The 23,791-nt window shown below is 45.7% G+C and overlaps 2 protein-coding genes across 5 annotated transcripts in view; one reads left to right on the plus strand and one right to left on the minus strand.

Annotated features, from left to right (window-relative positions):
* LOC141172233 (uncharacterized) overlaps nt 1–2,281 on the minus strand; it is a 28,599-nt gene extending 26,318 nt beyond the window's left edge. Inside the window, exon 1 of one of the 3 annotated variants that reach the window (XM_073656220.1) lies at nt 2,192–2,267. In XM_073656220.1, coding sequence (XP_073512321.1) covers nt 2,192–2,227 — 36 coding nt within the window. In that variant the 5' untranslated portion in view covers nt 2,228–2,267. Of the gene's footprint in view, nt 1–458; nt 615–2,191 lie in introns of those variants that run through there. The other 2 variants (XM_073656219.1, XM_073656221.1) reach the window with 2 other exon arrangements.
* The window catches only part of LOC141172234 (uncharacterized), a 77,745-nt gene extending 54,800 nt beyond the window's left edge, over nt 1–22,945 (plus strand). The window contains exons 3-9 of one of the 2 annotated variants that reach the window (XM_073656223.1): nt 12,484–12,620; nt 12,750–12,923; nt 13,007–13,130; nt 13,214–13,311; nt 13,488–13,578; nt 19,264–19,421; nt 21,184–22,945. In XM_073656223.1, coding sequence (XP_073512324.1) covers nt 12,484–12,620; nt 12,750–12,923; nt 13,007–13,130; nt 13,214–13,311; nt 13,488–13,578; nt 19,264–19,421; nt 21,184–21,204 — 803 coding nt within the window. In that variant the 3' untranslated portion in view covers nt 21,205–22,945. Of the gene's footprint in view, nt 1–12,483; nt 12,621–12,749; nt 12,924–13,006; nt 13,131–13,213; nt 13,312–13,487; nt 13,579–19,263; nt 19,700–21,183 lie in introns of those variants that run through there. The other variant, XM_073656222.1, reaches the window with a different exon arrangement.
* Nucleotides 22,946–23,791: the final 846 nt, after the last annotated feature.

Raw genomic sequence — 23,791 nt, forward strand, 5'->3', positions numbered from 1 at the left:
GCAAGTCAATGGCGGGAGTTCCGCTGCGCTTCTGCAAAATTAAATGACATGCTGCGGATTTTTGTACGCAGCATAAACGCTGCGGAAAAATCCGCAGCATGTGCATAGAACATGCGGAATCCCCTTGGGGACCATGGGGTGCGGATTACCTAGCGTTTCACAAGCGTTTCCGCTGTGGAAATTCCACAGCATAAACGCTTGAAAAATGCTACGTGGGCACACAGCCTAAGACATTCAATGCAAGTCAATGGCAGCGAAAACGCAGCAATTCCACAAAATAATTGGTAGTGCTGCGGAAATTTCTGCAATGATAATCCGCAGTGGAAATTTTCACAGCATGTGCGGATTATCATTGGGGAACATGGCAGGCCTTCGACCGAGCGTTTCTTAAGTGGAATTGCCGCTGCTTAAACGCATAGTGGGCACACAGCCCAACAGCGTAATAAACCCTGTCTGACCTGTGATGCGGCTGCAGGAAACGCCTCAGACTGTCCAGAAAAAGCAGAAGAGGCGACTACACAGCAGAGTGTATGAGGAGCCGGGAGCAGCGCCATCTAGAGGTGGCAGTGCGGAACTGTGTACAGCGCAGGAGACAATGAGGAGCCGGGAGCAGCGCCATCTAGTGGTGGCAGTGCGGGACTGTGTACAGCGCAGGAGACGATGAGGAGCCGGGAGCAGCGCCATCTAGTGGTGGCAGTGCGGAACTGTGTACAGCGCAGGAGACAATGAGGAGCCGGGAGCAGCGCCATCTAGTGGTGGCAGTGCGGGACTGTGTACAGCGCAGGAGACAATGAGGAGCCGGGAGCAGCGCCATCTAGTGGTGGCAGTGCGGGACTGTGTACAGCGCAGGAGACAATGAGGAGCCGGGAGCAGCGCCATCTAGTGGTGGCAGTGCGGGACTGTGTACAGCGCAGGAGACAATGAGGAGCCGGGAGCAGCGCCATCTAGTGGTGGCAGTGCGGGACTGTGTACAGCGCAGGAGACAATGAGGAGCCGGGAGCAGCGCCATCTAGTGGTGGCAGTGCGGGACTGTGTACAGCGCAGGAGACGATGAGGAGCCGGGAGCAGCGCCATCTAGTGGTGGCAGTGCGGGACTGTGTACAGCGCAGGAGACGATGAGGAGCCGGGAGCAGCGCCATCTAGTGGTGGCAGTGCGGGACTGTGTAGAGCGCAGGAGACGATGAGGAGCCGGGAGCAGCGCCATCTAATGGTGGCAGTGCGGGACTGTGTACAGCGCAGGAGACAATGAGGAGCCGGGAGCAGCGCCATCTAGTGGTGGCAGTGCGGGACTGTGTACAGCGCAGGAGACAATGAGGAGCCGGGAGCAGCGCCATCTAGTGGTGGCAGTGCGGGACTGTGTACAGCGCAGGAGACGATGAGGAGCCGGGAGCAGCGCCATCTAGTGGTGGCAGTGCGGAACTGTGTACAGCGCAGGAGACAATGAGGAGCCGGGAGCAGCGCCATCTAGTGGTGGCAGTGCGGGACTGTGTACAGCGCAGGAGACAATGAGGAGCCGGGAGCAGCGCCATCTAGTGGTGGCAGTGCGGGACTGTGTACAGCGCAGGAGACAATGAGGAGCCGGGAGCAGCGCCATCTAGTGGTGGCAGTGCGGGACTGTGTACAGCGCAGGAGACAATGAGGAGCCGGGAGCAGCGCCATCTAGTGGTGGCAGTGCGGGACTGTGTACAGCGCAGGAGACAATGAGGAGCCGGGAGCAGCGCCATCTAGTGGTGGCAGTGCGGGACTGTGTACAGCGCAGGAGACAATGAGGAGCCGGGAGCAGCGCCATCTAGTGGTGGCAGTGCGGGACTGTGTACAGCGCAGGAGACAATGAGGAGCCGGGAGCAGCGCCATCTAGAGGTGGCAGTGCGGGACTGTGTACAGCGCAGGAGACGATGAGGAGCCGGGAGCAGCGCCATCTAGTGGTGGCAGTGCGGGACTGTGTACAGCGCAGGAGACGATGAGGAGCCGGGAGCAGCGCCATCTAGTGGTGGCAGTGCGGGACTGTGTAGAGCGCAGGAGACAATGAGGAGCCGGGAGCAGCGCCATCTAATGGTGGCAGTGCGGGACTGTGTACAGCGCAGGAGACAATGAGGAGCCGGGAGCAGCGCCATCTAGTGGTGGCAGTGCGGGACTGTGTACAGCGCAGGAGACAATGAGGAGCACAGAAGAACAGCGCCGATGTAGACACCTCAGCACAGCAGCACTGAGCGCTGCTTCCTGCCATCGGCTCAGCGGTGTGTGAAGGCACCGCCCCTTCCGGTGACGTCATCACTCCGCATGGTCACATGGACCTGACGTCAGCAGAGGTCCTAGGATTCAGCTTCGACCGCAGTGGACTGGAAGAGGCCCCGCCCTTTCTGGTGACGTCATCCAATCAGCAGCTTCCATACTTCACGCTGCCTTTCCCCACGTGGCTCCTCCTGTTCCAGTGCGCGGCTCTGCAGGTGCGGCTCTGTACAGACTCCGCGTTATACTCTATGCGGATTATTTCTTCCTTCTATATCGCCGCCATACTCTGCAGCGCTGTACACAATTATCACACTCGCTATAGTCCTTATTCACACCTGCGATTCCTATTTGTGTCTCTGCAGTGATTGCGGTTTCCTGTTCTCCTCCAGACAGTAATGGCCTCCCCTCTGTACCGGCCGCTGTAATAACTCTCCCTTCTCCCCTGTGACCCCACAAGATAATATTCCCCTCAGAACTCCTCCTATGTGCCCGAAATAGTATAACTGCCCCCTGTGTGCCCCCATATATCAGTAATGCCCCCTGTGTGCCCCCATATATCAGTAATGCCCCCTGTGTGCCCCCATATATCAGTAATGTCCCCTGTGTGCCCCTATATATCACTAATATCCCCTGTGTGCCCCCATATATCAGTAATGCCCCCTGTGTGCCCCCATATATCAGTAATGCCCCTTGTGTGCCCCCATATATCAGTAATATCACCTGTGTGCCCCCATATATCAGTAATGCCCCCTGTGTGCCCCCATATATCAGTAATATCCCCTGTGTGCCCCCATATATCAGTAATGCTTCCTGTGTGCCCCATATATCAGTAATGTCCCCTGTGTGCCCCCATATATCAGTAATATCACCTGTGTGCCCCCATATATCAGTAATGCCCCCTGTGTGCCCCCATATATCAGTAATATCCCCTGTGTGCCCCCATATATCAGTAATGCCCCTTGTGTGCCCCCATATATCAGTAATATCACCTGTGTGCCCCCATATATCAGTAATGCCCCCTGTGTGCCCCCATATATCAGTAATATCCCCTGTGTGCCCCCATATATCAGTAATGCTTCCTGTGTGCCCCATATATCAGTAATGTCCCCTGTGTGCCCCCATATATCAGTAATGCCCCCTGTGCGCCCCCATATATCAGTAATATCCCCTGTGTGCCCCCATATATCAGTAATATCCCCTGTGTGCCCCCATATATCAGTAATGCCCCCTGTGTGCCCCATATATCAGTAATGTCCCCTGTGCGCCCCCATATATCAGTAATATCCCCTGTGTGCCCCCATATATCAGTAATATCCCCTGTGTGCCCCCATATATCAGTAATATCCCCTGTGTGCCCCCATATATCAGTAATGCCCCCTGTGTGCCCCCATATATCAGTAATGCCCCCTGTGTGCCCCCATATATCAGTAATGCCCCCTGTGTGCCCCATATATCAGTAATGTCCCCTGTGTGCCCCCATATATCAGTAATGCCCCCATATATCAGTAATATCCCCTGTGTGCCCCCATATATTAGTAATGCCCCCTGTGTGCCCCATATATCAGTAATATCCCCTGTATGCCCCCATATATCAGTAATATCTCCTGTGTGCCCCCATATATCAGTAATATCTCCTGTGTGCCCCCATATATCAGTAATATCCCCTGTGTGCCCCCATATATCAGTAATGCCCCCTGTGTGCCCCATATATCAGTAATGCCCCGTGTGCCCCCATATATCAGTAATGCCCCCTGTGTGCCCCCATATATCAGTAATATCTCCTGTGTGCCCCCATATATCAGTAATATCCCCTGTGTGCCCCCATATATCAGTAATATCTCCTGTGTGCCCCCATATATCAGTAATGCCCCTTGTGTGCCCCCATATATCAGTAATATCACCTGTGTGCCCCCATATATCAGTAATGCCCCCTGTGTGCCCCCATATATCAGTAATGCCCCCTGTGTGCCCCCATATATCAGTAATGCCCCCTGTGTGCCCCCATATATCAGTAATGCCCCCTGTGCGCCCCCATATATCAGTAATGCCCCCTGTGCGCCCCCATATATCAGTAATGCCCCCTGTGTGCCCCCATATATCAGTAATGCCCCCTGTGTGCCCCCATATATTAGTAATGCCCCCTGTGTGCCCCCATATATCAGTAATGCCCCCTGTGTGCCCCCATATATCAGTAATGCCCCCTGTGTGCCCCCATGTATCAGTAATGCCCCCATGTATCAGTAATGCCCCCATGTATCAGTAATGCCCCCATGTATCAGTTATGCCCCCATGTATCAGTAATGCCCCCTGTGTGCCCCATGTATCAGCAATGCCCCCTGTGTGCCCCATGTATCAGCAATGCCCCCTGTATGCCCCATGTATCAGCAATGCCCCCTGTGTGCCCCATGTATTAGTAATGCCCCCTGTGTGCCCCATGTATCAATAATATCCCCTGTGTGCCCCATGTATCAGTAATGCCCCCGTGTGCCCCCATGTATTACTAATGTCGCCTGTGTGCCCCCATATCAGTAATGCCCCCTGTGTGCCCCCATATATTAGTAATGTCGCCTATGTGCCCCTATATATTAGTAATGTCGCCTATGTGCTCCCATATATTAGTAATGCCCCCTGTGTGCCCCAGTATATCAGTAATGCCCCCTGTGTGCCCCCATGTATTAGTAATGTCGCCTATGTGCCCCCATATATTAGTAATGTCGCCTATGTGCCCCCATATATTAGTAATGTCGCCTATGTGCCCCCATTTGTATTATTATTATTATTTATATAGCGCCATTGATTCCATGGTGCTGTACATAAGAAGGGGTTACATACCAAATACAGATATCACTTACAGTAAACTAACAATGATAGACGGGTACAGGGGGAGGAGGACCCTGCCCCTGCGGGCTTACATTCTACAGGAACGGGGGAGGAGACAGTCGGTTGGGGGGTTGTAGTCAGGGCTGTGGAGTCGGTAAGCCAAACCTGCGACTCCGACTCCTCAATTTCCCTTACACCGACTCCGACTCCCACATATATTGTTTATATTTAAGTGAAAAATTTATTGTAGTACAATGTGAACATCAGACATTTAATCATTTTTTGATACAATAATCAAGATATTTAGATAGAACGTAATATGTACACTGCTCAAAAAAAATAAAGGGAACACTGAAATAACACATCCTAGATCTGAATGAATGAAACATTCTCATTGAATACTTTGTTCTGTACAAAGTTGACAACAAAATCACACAAAAATCATCAATGGAAATCAAATTTATTAACCAATGGAGGCCTGGATTTGGAGTCACCCCCAAAATTAAAGTGGAAAAACACACTACAGGCTGATCCAACTTTGATGTAATGTCCTTAAAACAAGTCACAATGAGGCTCAGTATTGTGTGTGGCCTCCACGTGCCTGTATGACCTCCCTACAACGCCTGGGCATGCTCCTGATGAGGTTGCGGATGGTCTCCTGTGGGATCTCCTCCCAGACCTGGAGTAAAGCTTCCGCCAACTCCTGGACAGTCTGTGGTGCAACGTGATGTTGGTGGATGGAGCGAGACATGATGTCCCAGATGTGCTCAATCGGATTCAGGTCTGAGGAATGGGCGGCCAGTCCATAGCTTCAATGCCTTCATCTTGCAGGAACTGCTGACACACTCCAGCCATATGAGGTCTGGCATTGTCCTGCATTAGGAGGAACCCAGGGCCAACCGCTCCAGCATATGGTCTCACAAGGGGTCTGAGGATCTCATCTCGGTACGTAATGGCAGTCAGGCTACCTCTGGCGAGCACGTGGAGGGCTGTGCGGCCCTCCAAAGAAATGCCACCCCACACCATTACAGACCCACTGCCAAACCGGTCATGCTGAAGGATGTTGCAAGCAGCAGATAGCTCTCCACGGCGTCTCCAGACTCTGTCATGTCTGCCACATGTGCTCAGTGTGAACCTGCTTTCATCTGTGAAGAGCCCAGGGCGCCAATGACGACTTTGCCAATCCTGGTGTTCTGTGGCAAATGCTAAGTGTCCTGCACGGTGTTGGGCTGTGATCACAACCCCCCATCTGTGGACGTCGGGCCCTCATACCACCCTCATGGATTCGGTTTCTAACCGTTTGTGCAGACACATGCACATTTGTGGCCTGCTGGAGGTCATTTTGCAGGGCTCTGGCAGTGCTCCTCCTGTTCCTCCTTGCACAAAGCCAGAGGTAGCAGTCCTGCTGCTGGGTTGTTGCCCTCCTATGGCCCTCTCCACGTCTCCTGGTGTACTGGCCTGTCTTCTGGTAGCGCCTCCAGCCTCTGGACACTACGCTGACAGACACAGCAAACCTTCTTGCCACAGCTCCCATTGATGTGCCATCCTGGATGAGCTGCATTACCTGAGCAACTTCTGTGGGTTGTAGGGTCTGTCTCATGCTATCACGAGTGTGAAAGCACAACCAACATTCAAAAGTGACCAAAACATCAGCCAGAAAGCATTGGTACTGAGATGTGGTCTGTGGTCCCCACCTGCACAACCACTCCTTTATTGAGGGCGACTTGATAATTGCCAATAATTTCCATCTATTGTCTATTCCATTTGCACAACAGCATGTGAAATTGATTGTCAATCAGTGTTGCTTCCTAAGTGAACAGTTTGATTTCACAGAAGTTTGATTTACTTGGAGTTATATTCTGTTATTTAAGTGTTCCCTTTATTTTTTTGAGCAGTGTACTTACCTATATTTCTTCTTTTTTCCCATACTCATCCTCTCGTACCTACAGTTATCCTTACCTAGCTATACTTATCCTTAATTACACTTACCCTTTTTTTCTTATTTTTATTGAATTGAAATATATTTAGCCTTTATTATGTATTCTTATCTTTTTTTACCTATACTTATTTTTTTTTTTTTAAATATACTTATTGTTTCTTACCTATATTTATCTATAGTTATGCTTTTTTATCAATACTTATCCTTCCCTACCTATACTTATCTTCTTTTTTGTTATTTTTGTTTTTTTTTACATATACTTATTGTTTCTTGCCTATCCTTATACAATATATATTGTGAGGCAGTGACCCGGATCGTGTACGAGGGACGGTCTATCTCCCCCAGAATGTGTACAGAGACCTATTAAAACCATTGGAGTGCATTGCAGTCACAGACACACCTGTGGCTACAATGCAGGAATGAAGGTGAGCATTGACCTAGTCAGGCTATCTGGCTAAGGCAGATTAGTAAAAACCTGACAGGGCCTTCATTTCTGGGAGGAGGTCACAGGAGGCAGTGGGGCGGCCTCCTCCCTCCAACCCGGGTTTTCCAGTGGCTCTTGCCACAGATCCTTTAAAACCCATGCTCTAAGGATTATTGTTGTTCTATGTTGGAACCTGCTAGGAGCACAGCAGGAAACCTCAGCAGGATTGAGGGTGGCTGAACCCATGCCTGGGAACCCTCTGCACCTGTCAGGCTCTGAGCGACCGGCACAGCCGTTGCCCACGGCAACCATTGTGTATGGACTTTCTGTTAACCCGGCTGCTAACCGGAGGACTTTCTGTTAACCCGTGAGTTGCTGAAATAAAAGCTGTTTATGTTGGACTTGCTTGGGTCACTGCCTCAGTTACTGCACGGTGTGAACACCGCCGCCTTACTATATATATATATATATATATATTCTGAATGATGGGGCCCATCAGACTCTAGATACTTCACTGCCATGCACCATTATTAGGCATTTAAGTACCGTAGTATCTAGGCAGTCCCATGCTATCGAGTACTTGGGGGAGGAGGTCCGTTGAGTCAAACCTTCTTAGATGCCATGTTTGCTTTTGACAGCAGCAAGTGGTTCAGCTGTCAGGGTTTTTGTTGCGGCTGCACCTGTTCATCCCTGCGGTGTACATCTGTTATGGTGCCTAAAAGAGTTAATTTTTTTTAAATCAACTGTTTAACTTGTTAATAATAAAAAGTAATAATCCAGCAAAAAAGAAAAATGAAGACGGCATTTACCAGTCTCGAAGAAACGTCATATCCTTTATTTCATTTCTAGTTTAAAAGTGGCAAGCATGGAGAGTGGGGAGGAAATAGACGGACAACCGCCGTTTCGCGCTTGTAGCAGCGCTTCTGCGGGTCCTGGTAATCAGGTGACGTAGAGACACAGGTGTAAACACATAATACGTCAACAACATTGTTATTATTATTTATTATTATAGCGCCATTCAATCCATTTGAAGGGGATATACAGTACAGACACACCTTCTCATTTAAAGATTTTTCTGTATTTTCATGACTATGAAAATTGTACATTCACACTGAAGGCATCAAAACTATGAATTAAAACATGTGGAATTATATACTTAACAAAAAAGTGTGAAACAACTGAAAATATGTCTTATATTCTAGGTTCTTCAAAGTAGCCACCTTTTACTTTGATGACAGCCTTGCACATTCTAGGCATTCTCTTGATGAGCTTCAAGAGGTAGTCACCGGAAATGGTCTTCCAACAATCTTGAAGGAGTTCCCAGCGATGCTTAGCACTTGTTGGCCCTTTTGCCTTCACTCTGCGGTCCAGCTCACCCCAAACCATCTCGATTGGGTTCAGGTCTGGTGACTGTGGAGGCCAGGTCATCTGGCGTAGCACCCCATCACTCTCCTTCTTGGTCAAATAGCCCTTACACAGCCTGGAGGTGTGTTTGGGGTCATTGTCCTGTTGAAAAATAAATGATGGTCCAACTGAACGCAAACTGGATGGAATAGCATGCCGCTGCAAGATGCTGTGGTAGCCATGCTGGTTCAGTATGCCTTCAATTTTGAATAAATCCCCAACAGTGTCACCAGCAAAGCCCCCCCACACCATCACACCTCCTCCTCCATGCTTCGCGGTGGGAACCAGGCATGTAGAGTCCATCCGTTCACCTTTTCTGCGTCGCACAAAGACACGGTGGTTGGAACCAAAGATCTCAAATTTGAACTCATCAGACCAAAGCACAGATTTCCACTGGTCTAATGTCCATTCCTTGTGTTATTTAGCCCAAGCATGTCTCTTCTGCTTGTTGCCTATCCTTTGCAGTGGTTTCCTAGCAGCTATTTTACCATGAAGGCCTGCTGCACAAAGTCTCCTCTTAACAGTTTTTGTAGAGATGTGTCTGCTGCTAGAACTCTGTGTGGCATTGACCTGGTCTCTAATCTGAGCTGCTGTTAACCTGCGATTTCTGAGGCTGGTGACTCGGATAAACTTAGGAGCAGAGGTGATTCTTGGTCTTCCTTTCCTGGGGCGGTCCTCATGTGAGCCAGTTTCTTTGTAGCGCTTGATGGTTTTTGCAACTGCACTTGGGGACACGTTCAAAGTTTGCCCAATTTTTCGGACTGACTGACTTCCATTTCTTGAAGTAATGATGGCCACTCGTTTTTCTTTACTTAGCTGCTTTTTTCTTGCCATAATACAAATTCTAACAGTCTATTCAGTAGGACTATCAGCTGTGTATCCACCAGACTTCTGCACAACACAACTGATGGTCCCAACCCCATTCATAAGGCAAGAAATCCCACTTATTAAACCTGACAGGGCACACCTGTGAAGTGAAAACCATTTCCGGTGACTACCTCTTGAAGCTCATCAAGGGAATGCCAAGAGTGTGCAAAGCAGTCATCAAAGCAAAAGGTGGCTACTCTGAAGAACCTAGAATATAAGACATATTTTCAGTTGTTTCACACTTTTTTTGTTAAGTATATAATTCCACATGTGTTAATTCATAGTTTTGATGCCTTCAGTGTGAATGTACAATTTTCATAGTCATGAAAATACAGAAAAATCTTTAAATGAGAAGGTGTGTCCAAACTTTTGGTCTGTACTGTACACAGCACAAACAATTACAATAAATTTTGAACAATACAAGTCGGCGAGTGGTCCAGGAGGAGCGAGGACCCTGCCCGCGAGGGCTCACAGTCTACAGGGGATGGGTAAGGATACAGTATGCGGGGGTAGAGCTGGTCGTGCAGCGGTATGGTGGAGCGAAGGTTACTGCAGGCTGCAACATGTTAAAAAAACAAATATAAAATGTTATAAAAACATAGAAAAATAGGATCAATTGTTTAATCCTAAAGGGTCATTAGCGTTGGATCACAGAATCCACTAAGCTTCTCTTTGCAGAAGTATTTTTTTTGTGATTTCCCCCCCCCCCCCCCCTCTATCAGGGGATTTAACTATTTCTAACCCGGCAAATTTCAAGACTTTTGAGTCGGCACCATGACAGTCAGTTACATGTTTGATAAACCTCTGTGATCCTTTTTTTGTCTCTATAGAATGAAGGCACTCTCTAATCCTAATAAAAAGGGGACAAATAGTTTTATGTGTTTACACCTGTCTCTACGTCACCTGATTACCTGGACCCGCAGAAGCGCTGCTACAAGCGCGAAACGGCTGTTGTCCGTATTTTTCCTCCCCGCTCTCCATGCTTGCCACTTTTAAACTAGAAATGAAATAAGGGACATGACGTTTTTTTACGAGACTGATGAGTGCCGCCTTCATTTTCTTTTTTGCTGGATTATTACTTTTTGTATTTTGAGCAGAACACCACGTACCCTTGAATTTTGGTATATGTTCATGATAACAGGTGGATCTGTTCAAGTATCAACGAGGTGGTGCAGGAGCCTTGATACTTGAAATAATAAAATGTGTCTTGCTTTTTGCATGTTTTTTTCTTTTTACAAGAATTGTTGGCACCAATTTTCTTTTGAAACATTGCTTTTTCCTGGTATTTTTCTTGTAATATAGGAAAGCCTAACACCAGAAATAAGCCCCATAAAACACTGTACATGGAGACTTTGGTATCAAATAATTTCTATTCCCAGTGTTTGTGGAACAAAAAAGCATTTCTAAATGCCTCAAACTTCTGTGTGTGAATCAGACATGAGATCTAACGTGATAGAAGATTACAGTCTGGGGAAGACGGGAAACATTCATATAGACAACCGGTGGTGATGTAGTCAGTGACTGACTGTGGCCAAATAGGTTTCTAAACCCGTAGTAGAAGATGAAGATGTCGTCCTCATCATGAAGTAGTTAGCAGGGCTGTGGAGTCCGTGTCCATTTTGGTGGGGTCGGAATCAGTATAACATGGACCGACTCCAACTCCTAAAATAAATAATAAATTGGGTATAGTAGTTCAATGCAGTTTGTGGGGAATATTTTTTCATAAGAATTTGGGAAAGTTATGAAATGTCCTATAAATGTCTGTCCTATTCCTGATCTAAGAGTTTAGACTTCTAGCTGAGATGAATCTGTGCTACAGTAGTTATCACTTAAACATGAGCCGTGTATGAGGGAGTCGTGGAGTTGGTATCATGGAAATTGAGGAGTTGGAGGTTTGGCTTTCCAACTCCACAGCCCTGGTAGTTAGTTCTCATGTCACGTGTAATGAATATCTTTCACGGGTGTGTCAGATGTTACAGACAGCCGCCCTGCAGTTGGTTGCCGGAGATCTTTGTTTGGCATTACAGGCACCTTCTTATATCTTTTTGACTCTAGGACCCAGCGGCTACCTTCCTGTTGCTAGTTAACACCCTGGCCTGGGTGTATAAATACTTTCACTTTGCAGTAGGGAGGTGCCGGTGATATTCACATGACCTTTTGTGAAGGCTTGGAGCAAGTGCAGTTCTTACTTCCTCTCTGGTGGGAAGAGGACATGTGTGCAATCTCTCTTAAGTCGACTCAAGCTAAGCTACTTCCCCCGTGTCTGTCTCCCCTTGCTGTCTTTGGTGTTAGTGGGGAGCGACTAGCGCTCATCCCTTTTTCGTTTCCTAGCCAGACCCTAGCTCTAGAGAGAGACAGTGTTTTAGGTTCCTGTTCGGCTATTGGTGAGCAACCAATATAGGGATGGTAGGGAAGGACAGGGTGATATCAGATCAGCCTAGGAGGTCTCCATCCTCTCTGTCCTTAGTGTCTGGGCTCCCTTCCCCTGATCTCTTTGTGTTGCACTTTGTCTTTCCTACACTGTGCGTGACAATATCTCCTGCAGTATTGCTAATGCCGATTCCAGTGTCAGTAAATGAGATGAGAATTAGCGTTATGGACGATGAGTCTATGAGAAACGTATTCAGCTGCAGATTCAGAGGAAGAAACTGCTTGTTGTCTGTGGCCTAAAATATATAGGTTTTATTACTAGATGTAAAGAAGAAAACTAAATACTGTAAAATAATAAATCTCATATGTTTCCCTTATTGCACTGGATTTTTATGATATTACATCGGCTCATCATCTTCTCATTCAGGTCTTTACAGTATTGGATACTCTACTGAAGATCCTCTATATATGATTGAACTATCCAGGATGGACATGGACAGAGACAAGATGGCGGAGAGGATATTACACCTCACCCTAGAGATCCTCTTCCGGATTACTGGAGAGGTGAGAGATTCTGATGACCTCACATTACATCATTCTTATCTATGGGAACAACAGATGGACAGAACTGGAGAGGTGAGGACTCTGGAAATGTCTGGAGTGAGATTTATTAATGTGTCTCTCCATAACCAGGATTACACAGTAGTGAAGAAGAGTGAGCACTGTCAGGGCCCTGTGTCTGAGGGATGGGGAAGACCCCTGAGCTCAATCACAGGGCCTCCATCTCACCCCCTGATACATGAGGACATCAATGACCAGAAGATACTAGAACTCGCCTACAAGATGATTGAGCTGCTGACTGGAGAGGTGACACTGCTGGGAATGCTGGGACATTATACAGTAACGCTATGGAGGGATCGAGGGGGTGACGGTATCATTGTATGTGTCAGGTTCCTATAAGGTGTCAGGATGTCGCTGTCTATTTCTCCATGGAGGAGTGGGAGTATTTAGAAGGACACAAAGATCTGTACAAGGACGTCATGATGGAGGTTCCCCAGCCCCTCACATCACCAGGTAATAGACAGGACTAAATACACACGGCCTATAATTATCTGTATGTAAAGAATGAATTCAGTCTCTGTATGTGTTTCCCCCAGATCTATCCAGTAAGAGGACAACACCAGAGAGATGTCCCCGTCCTCTTCTTCCACAGGACTGTAAACAAGAAGATCCCAACGTTCCTCAGGATCATCAGGTAGATGGAGAGAAGGTGTCATGAGATCTCCCCTATGATGTGTAGGCACCTGTGAAGGTCTTGTGTTCAGTCTTGTTCTATACTTGTGTAATGAGACCAGTGGAGATGGCCGGATTAGAGCTGATCATAGATGGGACTTCTCTATCTGTCTGTGACTTTTATAATATTTGTTTCAGGGTGAAGATCTGACCCATATTAATACTACAGAGACATATGTGAGGGCTGATGAGCGGTGTAAGGAGGAGATTCCTACATATGACTGCCCAGGTGAGTAGTAACCACTAAATGCAGATTCTTCTCAGTCAACGGCTGTGGCTTCTTTATCTGTGGTGTAGTCCGGCCGTATCACAATCGTGTGATCACCATTTTGCCTCTAGACCACAATATTCTCCTCCACCCAAAACTGTTCAAATGACTTTGGGCATTAAAAGCCCTTTTCTATAGAACTTTCAACTTGGAGGAGCCAGGAAGAATGAGCCGCTCCGGAGCTGCGCTCAGTGAGTGACAGAACATCGCTCCTGAGCTGCAGCTTTGGAGCGGCTTATTGTCCATGGCTCCTCTGCAGCAGCAGTTGGATGGATTACAGCGGGGAACACCTAGGAGAGGTGAGTACATGGATTTTATTATTTCATTCTTATTTTTACACAGGTGGACACTGGGAACAGACTACCACTACCCTCAGCATTGTCCCTGCTGGTGCTGATCACAGCACTGGCAGGAACCATGATGAGGGAAGTGTTCAGCGCCGGCGTTTGGGAACAGCGCTAACTAGCGCTGATTCCCAGGCGCCGTTATGTGTCACATGAATGACACATGGATGTCATCCGTGTGGTACATTTTGCGGACCGTGTGTCCGCAAAAAAACAGACTTGTCTCCGTGTGGCTCACACGGACAAGCGGTCTGTGAAAACACACTAACATGTGCACAGACCCATTCTGCGTGTGTCAGTGTCTCTGGTACATGTGGAAACTGTCACCACTCGTACCGGAGATACTGACATGTGAAAGAGCCCTAAGTAAGGCTGGCACCATCCAGAGATCAACATATGCATATAATACAATATACCAAAGAGAAGATATGCAAAAAATAGGGATCACTTTAACCCCTTAAGGGCGGAGCCAATTATGTCCTTAAGCCCCGGAGCATTTTTCGTTTTTGCATTTTCGTTTTTGCTCCCCTTGTTCCCAGAGCCATAGCGTTTTTATTTTTTGGTCAATATGGCCATGTGAGGGCTTATTTTTTGCGGGACGAGTTGTACTTTTCAACGCCATTACTAGTTTTATCATATCCTGTACGGGAAAAAAATTCCAAGTGCGGTAAAATTGCAAAAAAAGTGCAATACCACAGTTGTTTTTTATTATTTTTTTTTACCATGTTCACTGAATGCTAAAACTGACCTGCCCTTCTTATTCTACAGGTCATTACGAGTTCATAGACACCAAACATGTATAGGTTCTTTTATATTTAAGTGGTGAAAAAAAATTCCAAAATTTGGTAAAAAAAATAAATAAAAAAATAGCGCCATTTTCTAAGACCCGTAGCGTCTCCATTTTTCGTGATGTGGGGCTGGTTGATGGCTTATTTTTTGCGTGCCAGGCTGACGTTTTTATTGATAACTTTTGGGGTAGATCCGATGTTTTGATCGCCCGTTATTGCATTTTATTGCAATTTTGCGGCGACCAAAAAACGTAATTCTGGCGTTTAGAATTTTTTTCTCGCTACGCCGTTTACCGATCGGAATAATTTTTTTTTTATATTGATAGATCGGGCGATTCTGAACGCGGCGATACCAAATATGTGTATGTGGGGTTTTTTTTTTATATATTTTATTTTGAATGGGGCGAAAGGGGGGTGATTTAAACTTTTATATTTTTTTATTTTTTTTTATATTTTTAAAAACTTTTTTTTTTTACTTTTTGCATGCTTCTATTGTCTCCATAGGAGACTAGAAGCAGCAACTATCCGATCGCCTCTGCTACATACAGGGGACGAGCAGGTCCCCTGCATGCAGCAGAAATGGTCCTGTGCTATGAGCGCCGACCACTAGGTGGCGCTCATAGCGACAAGATCATGACAACCACAGGCGTCTGCTGCAGACCCTGGGTTGTCATGCCCACCCATCGGTGACCCGCGATCACGTGACTGGGTCGCCGGTGGGCGGGGCTTATGACGCGCTACCCGGAAGCGCGCGTTAAATGCTGCTGTCGGAGATTGACAGCAGCATTTAACTGGTTAACAGCCGCGGGTGGATCGCGATTCCACCCGCGGCTGTTGCGGGCACATGTCAGCTGTAAGAATCAGCTGACATGTGCTCCGTTCAGTGCGGGCTCAGCGCAGCAGCCCTCACTGAACGGAGGGTACGCAAATATGCGTACTAATACGTCCCCGGTAAGTAAGGGGTTAATGACCAGGCCAAATTTTACAAATCTGACCAGTGTCACTTTGTGGTAATAACTCTGGATGCTTCAACGGATCCCACTAATTCTGAGAATGTTTGTTTTTTCATGACTTATTGTACTTCATGATAGTGGTAAAATTTCTTTGATATCACTTGCGTTTATTTGTGAAAAAATCAGAAATTTGGCGAAAATGTTGAAAATTTAGCAATTTTTAAACTTTGAATTTTCATGCCCTTAAATCTGAGAGATATGTCACACAAAATAGTTAATAAATAACATTTCCCACATGTCTACTTTACATCAGCACAATTTTGGAGCCAAAATTTTGTTTTATTAGGAAGCTATAAGGGTTAAAAGTTGACCAACGATTTCTAATTTTTCCAACAAAATTTACAAAACCATTTTTTTAGGGACCACATCACATTTAAAGTGATTTTTAGGGGCCTTTATGACAGAAAATACCCAAAAGTGACACTATTCTAAAAGCTGCACCCCTCGAAACCACATTCAAGAAGTTTATTAACCCTTCAGGTGCTTCACAGGAATTTTTGGAATGTGGAAGAAAATAATGAACATTTAACTTTTTTTCACAAAAATGTTACTTTATTTTTACAAGGGTAACAGGAAAAAATGGACCACAAAATTTGTTGTGCAATTTCTCCTGAGTAAGCAGATACCCCATATGCGGGCGAAAACCACTGTTTGGGCGCGCGGCAGGGTTCAGAAGGGAAGTGAGTGACATGCTTGAGTCCCCGCCCGCATGTTTCACGGTTGTTAGACACCCCAAAAAAACCATGCAGGGATTGCTCTTGTATGGCAGGCAATCCCCGCGTGTTTTTTTGGCTGTTTCATAACCGCAAAACATATGGGGCGGAGACTTGAGCATGTCACCCGAGCACCTGCGATACTCTTGCAAACTCAAGTAGTAAGCACTTGCACTCAACACTAGTTGCCATATCATCATCGTTTTTTTTCTTTACTTTTGAAAAAATCACAGCCACAGCCCCAGCCCCAACACAGCCCCAGCCTCACCACAGCCCCAACACAGCCCCAGCCCCAACACAGCCCCAGCCCCAACACAGCCCCAGCCCCAACACAGCCCCAGCCTCACCACAGCCTCAACACAGCCCCAACACAGCCCCAGCCTCAACACAGCCCCAGCCTCAACACAGCCCCAGCCTCAACACAGCCCCAGCCCCAACACAGCCCCAGCCCTAACACAGCCCCAGCCCTAACACAGCCCCAGCCCTAACACAGCCCCAGCCCTAACACAGCCCCAGCCCTAACACAGCCCCAGCCTCACCACAGCCCCAGCCTCACCACAGCCCCAACACAGCCCCAGCCCCAACACAGCCTCAACACAGCCCCAGGCTCAACATATCCCCAGCCCCAACACAGCCCCAGCCCCAACACAGCCCCAGCCTCACCACAGCCTCAACACAGCCCCAACACAGCCCCAGCCCCAACACAGCCCCAACACAGCCTCAACACAGCCCCAGCCCCAACACAGCCTCAACACAGCCCCAGGCTCAACATATCCCCAGCCCCAACACAGCCCCAGCCCCAACACAGCCCCAGCCCCAACACAGCCTCAACACAGCACCAGGCTCAACATATCCCCAGCCCCAACACAGCCCCAGCCCCAACACAGCCCCAGCCTCAACACAGCCCCAGCCTCAACACATCCCCAGCCCCAACACAGCCCCAGCCTCAACACATCCCCAGCCTCAACACATCCCCAGCCTCAACACATCCCCAGCCTCAACACATCCCCAGCCTCAACACATCCCCAGCCTCAACACATCCCCAGCCTCAACACATCCCCAGCCTCAACACATCCCCAGCCTCAACACATCCCCAGCCCCAACACAGCCCCAGCCCCAGCCCCAACACAGCCACAGCCCCAACCCTATCCCGAGGGATCCATTCACTATAATGAGGCAGCAGAGTTACTCTGGACTCCCTCTGGCCTCTGTTTAACGGTGTCCTTTTTTCCGAAGTTCACAAAACTGTGGCTAACGGCACTTTTATGCACGCCTAATAAAAAGACAGACACCGTGAGATCACAGGCCAGACGGCGTCTACGGTGCCTCCATCTGGCTCATTACAGGGAATCTTCCGCCGGGGGTTCCATATTTCAGAGATTTACATGGAAACCCCGGTGTAAGTGCTCAGCGTAGAGCGCAGGATAAATGTGAGCCGAGCCTTACTGCTATCTTTGGGAGGCAGAATGAACAATTCAGCAGCAGGTGAAGAATTGGTTTTATTTTTTATGCCATTCCTCGTATGGTATAAGTGATTAGACAGCTTTATTCTTTAGGTCGGTGCGATTGCAAAGATACCAGATTTATATCGGGTTTTTATGATTGGCAGCTGTCACACACTAAAAGACGCTTTTTTTTGTTGCAAAGACTAGTTTTTGCATCGCCATATTTTGAGAGCTATAATTTTTCCATATTTTGGCTGAAAGAGTCATGTGGCGGCTTGTTTTTTGCGGGATGAGCTGACGTTTTTATTGGTACCATTTTCGGGCATGTGACCTTTTTTTATCGCTTTCTATTCCAATTTTGGGAGGCAGAATAAACAAAAACCAACAATTCAGGAATTGTTTTTTTTGTTATTTTTTTATGCCGTTCCGCGTGTGGTAAAATTGATAAGGCAGCGTTATTCTTCGGATCAGTATGTTTACAGCGGTTACCACATTTATATCTTTTTTTTATGTTTTGGCACTTTTACACAAAACTATTTTGTTGAAAAAAGATTTTTTTTGCATCTCTATTCTGAGAGCTATAACTTTTTTATTTTTCGGCTGATGGAGATGTTTGGTGTCTTGTTTTTTGCGGGACAAGATGATGTTTTCAGCGGCGGTATCATTTTTATTTACATTCGTCATTTTGATCGAGTTTTATTCCACTTTTTGTTCGGCGGTATGATGATAAAGCAGCGTTTTTTGATTTGTTTTTTATTTTTTTTACCGTGTTCACTAAAGAGTTTAACTAGTGTGACAGTTTAATTGATCAGGTCGTTCTGGATGCGGCGATACCAAATATGTGTTCTTTTATTGTTTATTTTTTATTTTTTCATAATATATATTTGTGGTATAATATATATTATTGTTTTTGGCTTACTATTCTTTTCATTTTTTTAAAAAAATATTTTTACTATATATTTTTTTTTTTTTTACTTTCTTTCACTGTTTTACTTTGTCCCACTATGGGACTTTCATTTTTTGCAGGCTGATCGTTTATATAACTATGCGGACTGTCAGCGCTGCACTGACACAACTTAGTTAGATCATGCACTGTGCACGATCTAACTAACTTGCTTGTGCAAGTTCACGTAAAGGCTGCATGAACCGGTCACCAACCAGCATGGGTATGTACACAGAAGGCTATTATGTGCGTGTAGGGTGTGTGAAGAGATGATACGAGGGTCCTGGTTTTGAAGAAAATTTTGTATGGCAAAACAGGGACAGTTTAAGTTGAAATCTTGAAAAATATCAAATTCAAGGATATTTTATTCAAAAATAATAATTGGTTTTATTCTTGGCAGATGACTGTACCAGGAGATCAGAGGGACAGCTGACATCTTCAATTTTTAAATCAGATGATCTTGAGATCTCACAGGATACAATTGAAGTGAATGCCATTTCTCCAGATTTACCATCATCCCTTCACAGCAAAGATCTGTCATCTGATCCTATGAAACAGGTCCTGTCTTCTGATTCATTTCCGACTACTAAGGAAAATCATAGTCACAAAAGAGGCATTAAAAAACAAACTGTTCCTAATGCAAAGAAGCCATTTTCACATTCAGAATATGGAAATAATTTTCCCCTCAAAGTCTTTTCTTAAACATCAAAATATTCACACAGCGGAGAATAGATTTTCTTGCTCCAAGTGTGGGAGATGTTTTAACCAGAAATCAAATCTTGTTAGGCACCAGAGAACTCACACAGGGGAGAAGCCTTTTTCATGTTCAGAATGTGGGAAATGTTTTGTAGATAAATCAAATCTTTTTACACATCAAAGAACTCACACAGGAGAGAAGCCATTTTCATGTTCAGAATGTTGCAAATGTTTTAACCAGAAATCACTTCTTGATAGCCACATGAGAACCCACACAGGGGAGAAGCCATTTTCCTGTTCAGAATGTGGAAAATGTTATAGACAGAAATCAGGTTTTATCAGACATTCTAAAACTCACAAGGGGAGAAGCCTTTTTCATGTTCAGAATGTGGGAAATGTTTTTTAGATAAATCAACTCTTTTTAACCATCAAAGAACTCACACAGGGGAGAAGCCATTTTCATGTTCAGAATGTGGGAAATGTTTTAACCGGAAAGATCATCTTAATATCCACCAGAGAACCCACACAGGGAAGAAGCCTTTTTCATGTTCAGAATGTGGGAAATGTTTTACAGAAAAATCATATTTAGTTCAGCACCAGAGAACTCACACAGGGGAGAAGCCTTTTTCATGTTCAGAATGTGGGAAATGTTTTAACCGGAAAGATCATCTTGATATCCACCAGAGAGCTCACACAGGGAAGAAGCCTTTTTCATGTTCAAAATGTGGCAAATGTTTTACCCGGAAAGTGAATTTTAATATCCATCAGAGAAGTCACACAAAGGAGAAGGCTATTTCATGTTCTTAATGTGGGAAATGTTTTACATGGAAATCAACTCTTGATAAACATCAAGTCACACAGGGGAGAAGCCTTTTTCATGTTCAGAATGTTGGAAATGTTTTAACCAAAAATTGTATCCTAAAGGTGTTGTCCACCACTAGGACAACCCCTTGACATCCCCCATGTTTGGCTACAATTAAAATTAAAACTGAGCTCCTGTTCCGGCACCATTCCAGCGGTGTCGGGACTCGCGTTCTCGTGGCTAATGTGAGGTTGTTAACATCACACGAGTCTTGTACCCAATCAGCACCGACTTCACTGTCCTCATCTGCAGATGTATTAAACATCAACAGGAAGCCAGGGGTGCGGCTAGTCTCTGACTTCATCTTAATGTTCAATTTGTCCAAAGGTGGGGACAGTGATGCCAGCACTGATTGAGCGCAGGGCTCACATTACATAGCAATCTCACATGAGCCCTGGGGACGCAAGTGCCAACACCGCTGAAGCGGCACCAGTATTGGAGGTCTGCATAAGTGTTTTTATTTTAACAGAACCAAACATGTAGTGGACAACCCCTTTAAATTTCTAAAATACTACACAGAAGTTATTGTCGTACCTAGAATGTGAAAAATTAAGTACTGGAAAATCATACTTTGTTGGCCATGAAATATAATTCAGATGGGGAGAATCTATATACATTATTGACAAATTGTTCAAAAACATAATGGACAATCATATAATTAAATGAGAAAGGGAAATTACTTTAGAACTTACCTTATTTTTGGACTATAAAATACACTTTTAGTATGAAAAAATCTTGCTAATAAGTGATTGCATGTTACAGATTGGAGCCAGCTTCCTGTGACAGAGGAGAACGCTGAGACAGTGTTGTTCCTGATAACTGAGAGAACTGCTCACCTCCAGCCCCACACTTATCTAACTGATTAGTGCAGAGCAGGAGAGGAAGGTTCCGGGACCTGCACAGAGGCTGCACATCCTGAGTGAGCCTCTGAAGAACTTTTCACCCAACTAGCTCAAGGATCTTTCCAATTATCTAATCATTCACATAACCTGGAAGGAACTGCAAATACAGTGTATGTGCATATGTAGGAGAATTGTGTAAATGTGCATGTGTAGCAGAGCTGTGTATGTAAATGTTTGTATGTAGCAGAGCTGTGTGTATGTAAATGTTTATATGTAGCAGAACTGTATATGTATGTAAATGTGTATATGTAGCAGAGCTGTATATGTATGTAAATGCGTATGTAGCAGAGCTGTGTGTGTAGCAGAGCTGTGTATATGTAAATGTGCATATGTAGTAGAGCTATGTGTGTATGTAAATGTGGGTATGTAGCAGAGTTGTGTATGTATGTAAATGTGCATATGTAGCAGACGGCGACCAGGCAAATGCCCACAGAAAAAAGCCCACAGCCATAATTGCCCACAAGGAAAGTTGCCCACATGGAAAATTGGCCTCAAAGAAAATTGCCCACACGGAAAACACAGTGATATCTCTGATTAAAGATACTGTAGTAGATGTCACCTGCAGTCCTATGTAACACAAACGATAACACAGCGATACCTTTGTGAGTACAGATAGCAGAAATAGCAATCCTCTGGATCACACTGCTTGCTAGCTTTTCCTGAACTCTGCGTGTGCTGGGCTTTTGGGGGGGAGTAAACAGGAGTTAGGTAGAATCAGTGATTGATTCGACCAGACAGTAACTATCTATTGATAATGACAGACTGGTGCAAATATTTTTCAAAACAACAGATCTTCATAATTTTTGCGCTAGATCAACCCAAAATCACAAGTTAATCACATATGTGAACATCTTCACCTTGCACCTCCACTATCACAGATATGAAACTGTGTGATGCTGCAATGGTGAAAAACGATGTGGGCAAATTTCCGTGTGGGCAACTTACCTCATGAGCAAACTTCTATGTGGGCAAATTTCCTTCTGGTTAATTTTCTTGTGGGCTTTTTTTTCTGTGGCCATTTTTCCTTAGTTCATGACACGCAACGTCATTTTGACACATTGTTGTGATGGACGTGAGACTCAGCCATGAAGAGAAGCGCACTCTGCTTCATCCTAATGGATAAACTGATTATTTCAGTTTCGCTACAATTACATAGTTATTCCAGCCATATCCCCACTTAACATAGCAGTATATAGAATGGTATCATGACTAAGGACATAAATTCATTAACCCATTAGGATTTTAAACATGTAGTTAAAGAGAGATAGCAGTGTCAACAATTATATCAAGAATTACATTTATAGTTAATACTAAAAATCCACAAAAAATGTCTACACCATGCATAAAAAAACACTTTGTGGATTAAAGATAAAGGTATATTGTACGGGACTACAAATAGAAGTCCAGAACATTTAATAAAGACTTACAGAAAACCTAGTGCTGCTAATTTGTTAGATATGCTCTTCTGTGACCCCACTGGGGAGACACGAGGGTCAGTGGATGCTCTCGTCCGCTGACCTGGCTGTCTTAAGAAAGACGGCATGGACCAGGGCTCATCCCACTGAACACCCGTACTCCTTCCCCGTGGGCAGGACACTACTCAGACAACACAGGATGAGGGTAACCTACTACGGTAATAATTTATTGGATCACCAACAGCGAACAGCATATAGTACAGTTTCAGCAAGTACGTAAGATGGTGCAGGTGGCAGAGTCTCACCCTTCCGGTAGCTCGTCGTTAATTAGAACATCTGCAACTTCGGTGCTTCCAGAGCCAACTACCCCAACCAGTAACACCCCGCTTTTGGCTGGCAACCTCACAGAGGAGGTAGCGGCTAACTTAGGAAGCTGATAGTCTATTGAGGTATGTGGCTAGGTGACCTGATTGTTCCAACCTGGGTTCTACAAACGTCTCCATGGGTTAAGTAATGAGCCGTGAATCAAATTATAATAGGTAATCAACATGTTTATAAACATTGATTGTTCAATTAACTTGCACCTTTAGTTTTCTAAGGATAGCAGAACAATAAGCTGCAGGGTCGGATAAAATAGGTAGTCAACGAGCATTTAACAAACATCAATTCAAGAGTCAACATTAAGGCTCATATGAAGAGTGGCTTATGTCTATTATCCTACTGAAAAATACATCTGGCATTATTAAGAACTAGCTATTGAACCTGTTCTACACCCGGGTGGCGAGCATTTTTATTGGTATATGGCCCCCCCTCCTGCTATGTGCTGCCCCCCTTCTGGTATTTGTGCTCCCCAATCCTGTTCCCCCATCCTGTTATGTGCTGCCCCCATCCTATCCTGGTATGCATGGCACTCCTCATCCCTATCCTGGTATGCATGGTACCCCTCATCCCTATCCTGGTATGCATAGCACCCCTCATCCCTATCCTGGTATGCATGGCACCCCTCATCCATATCCTGGTATGCATGGTACCCCTCATCCCTATCCTGGTATG

The sequence above is a fragment of the Phyllobates terribilis genome, unplaced genomic scaffold (assembly GCF_046119375.1).
Source record: "Phyllobates terribilis strain yellow unplaced genomic scaffold, ASM4611937v1 Scaffold_12__6_contigs__length_324123572, whole genome shotgun sequence".
Lineage (NCBI taxonomy): Eukaryota > Metazoa > Chordata > Amphibia > Anura > Dendrobatidae > Phyllobates > Phyllobates terribilis.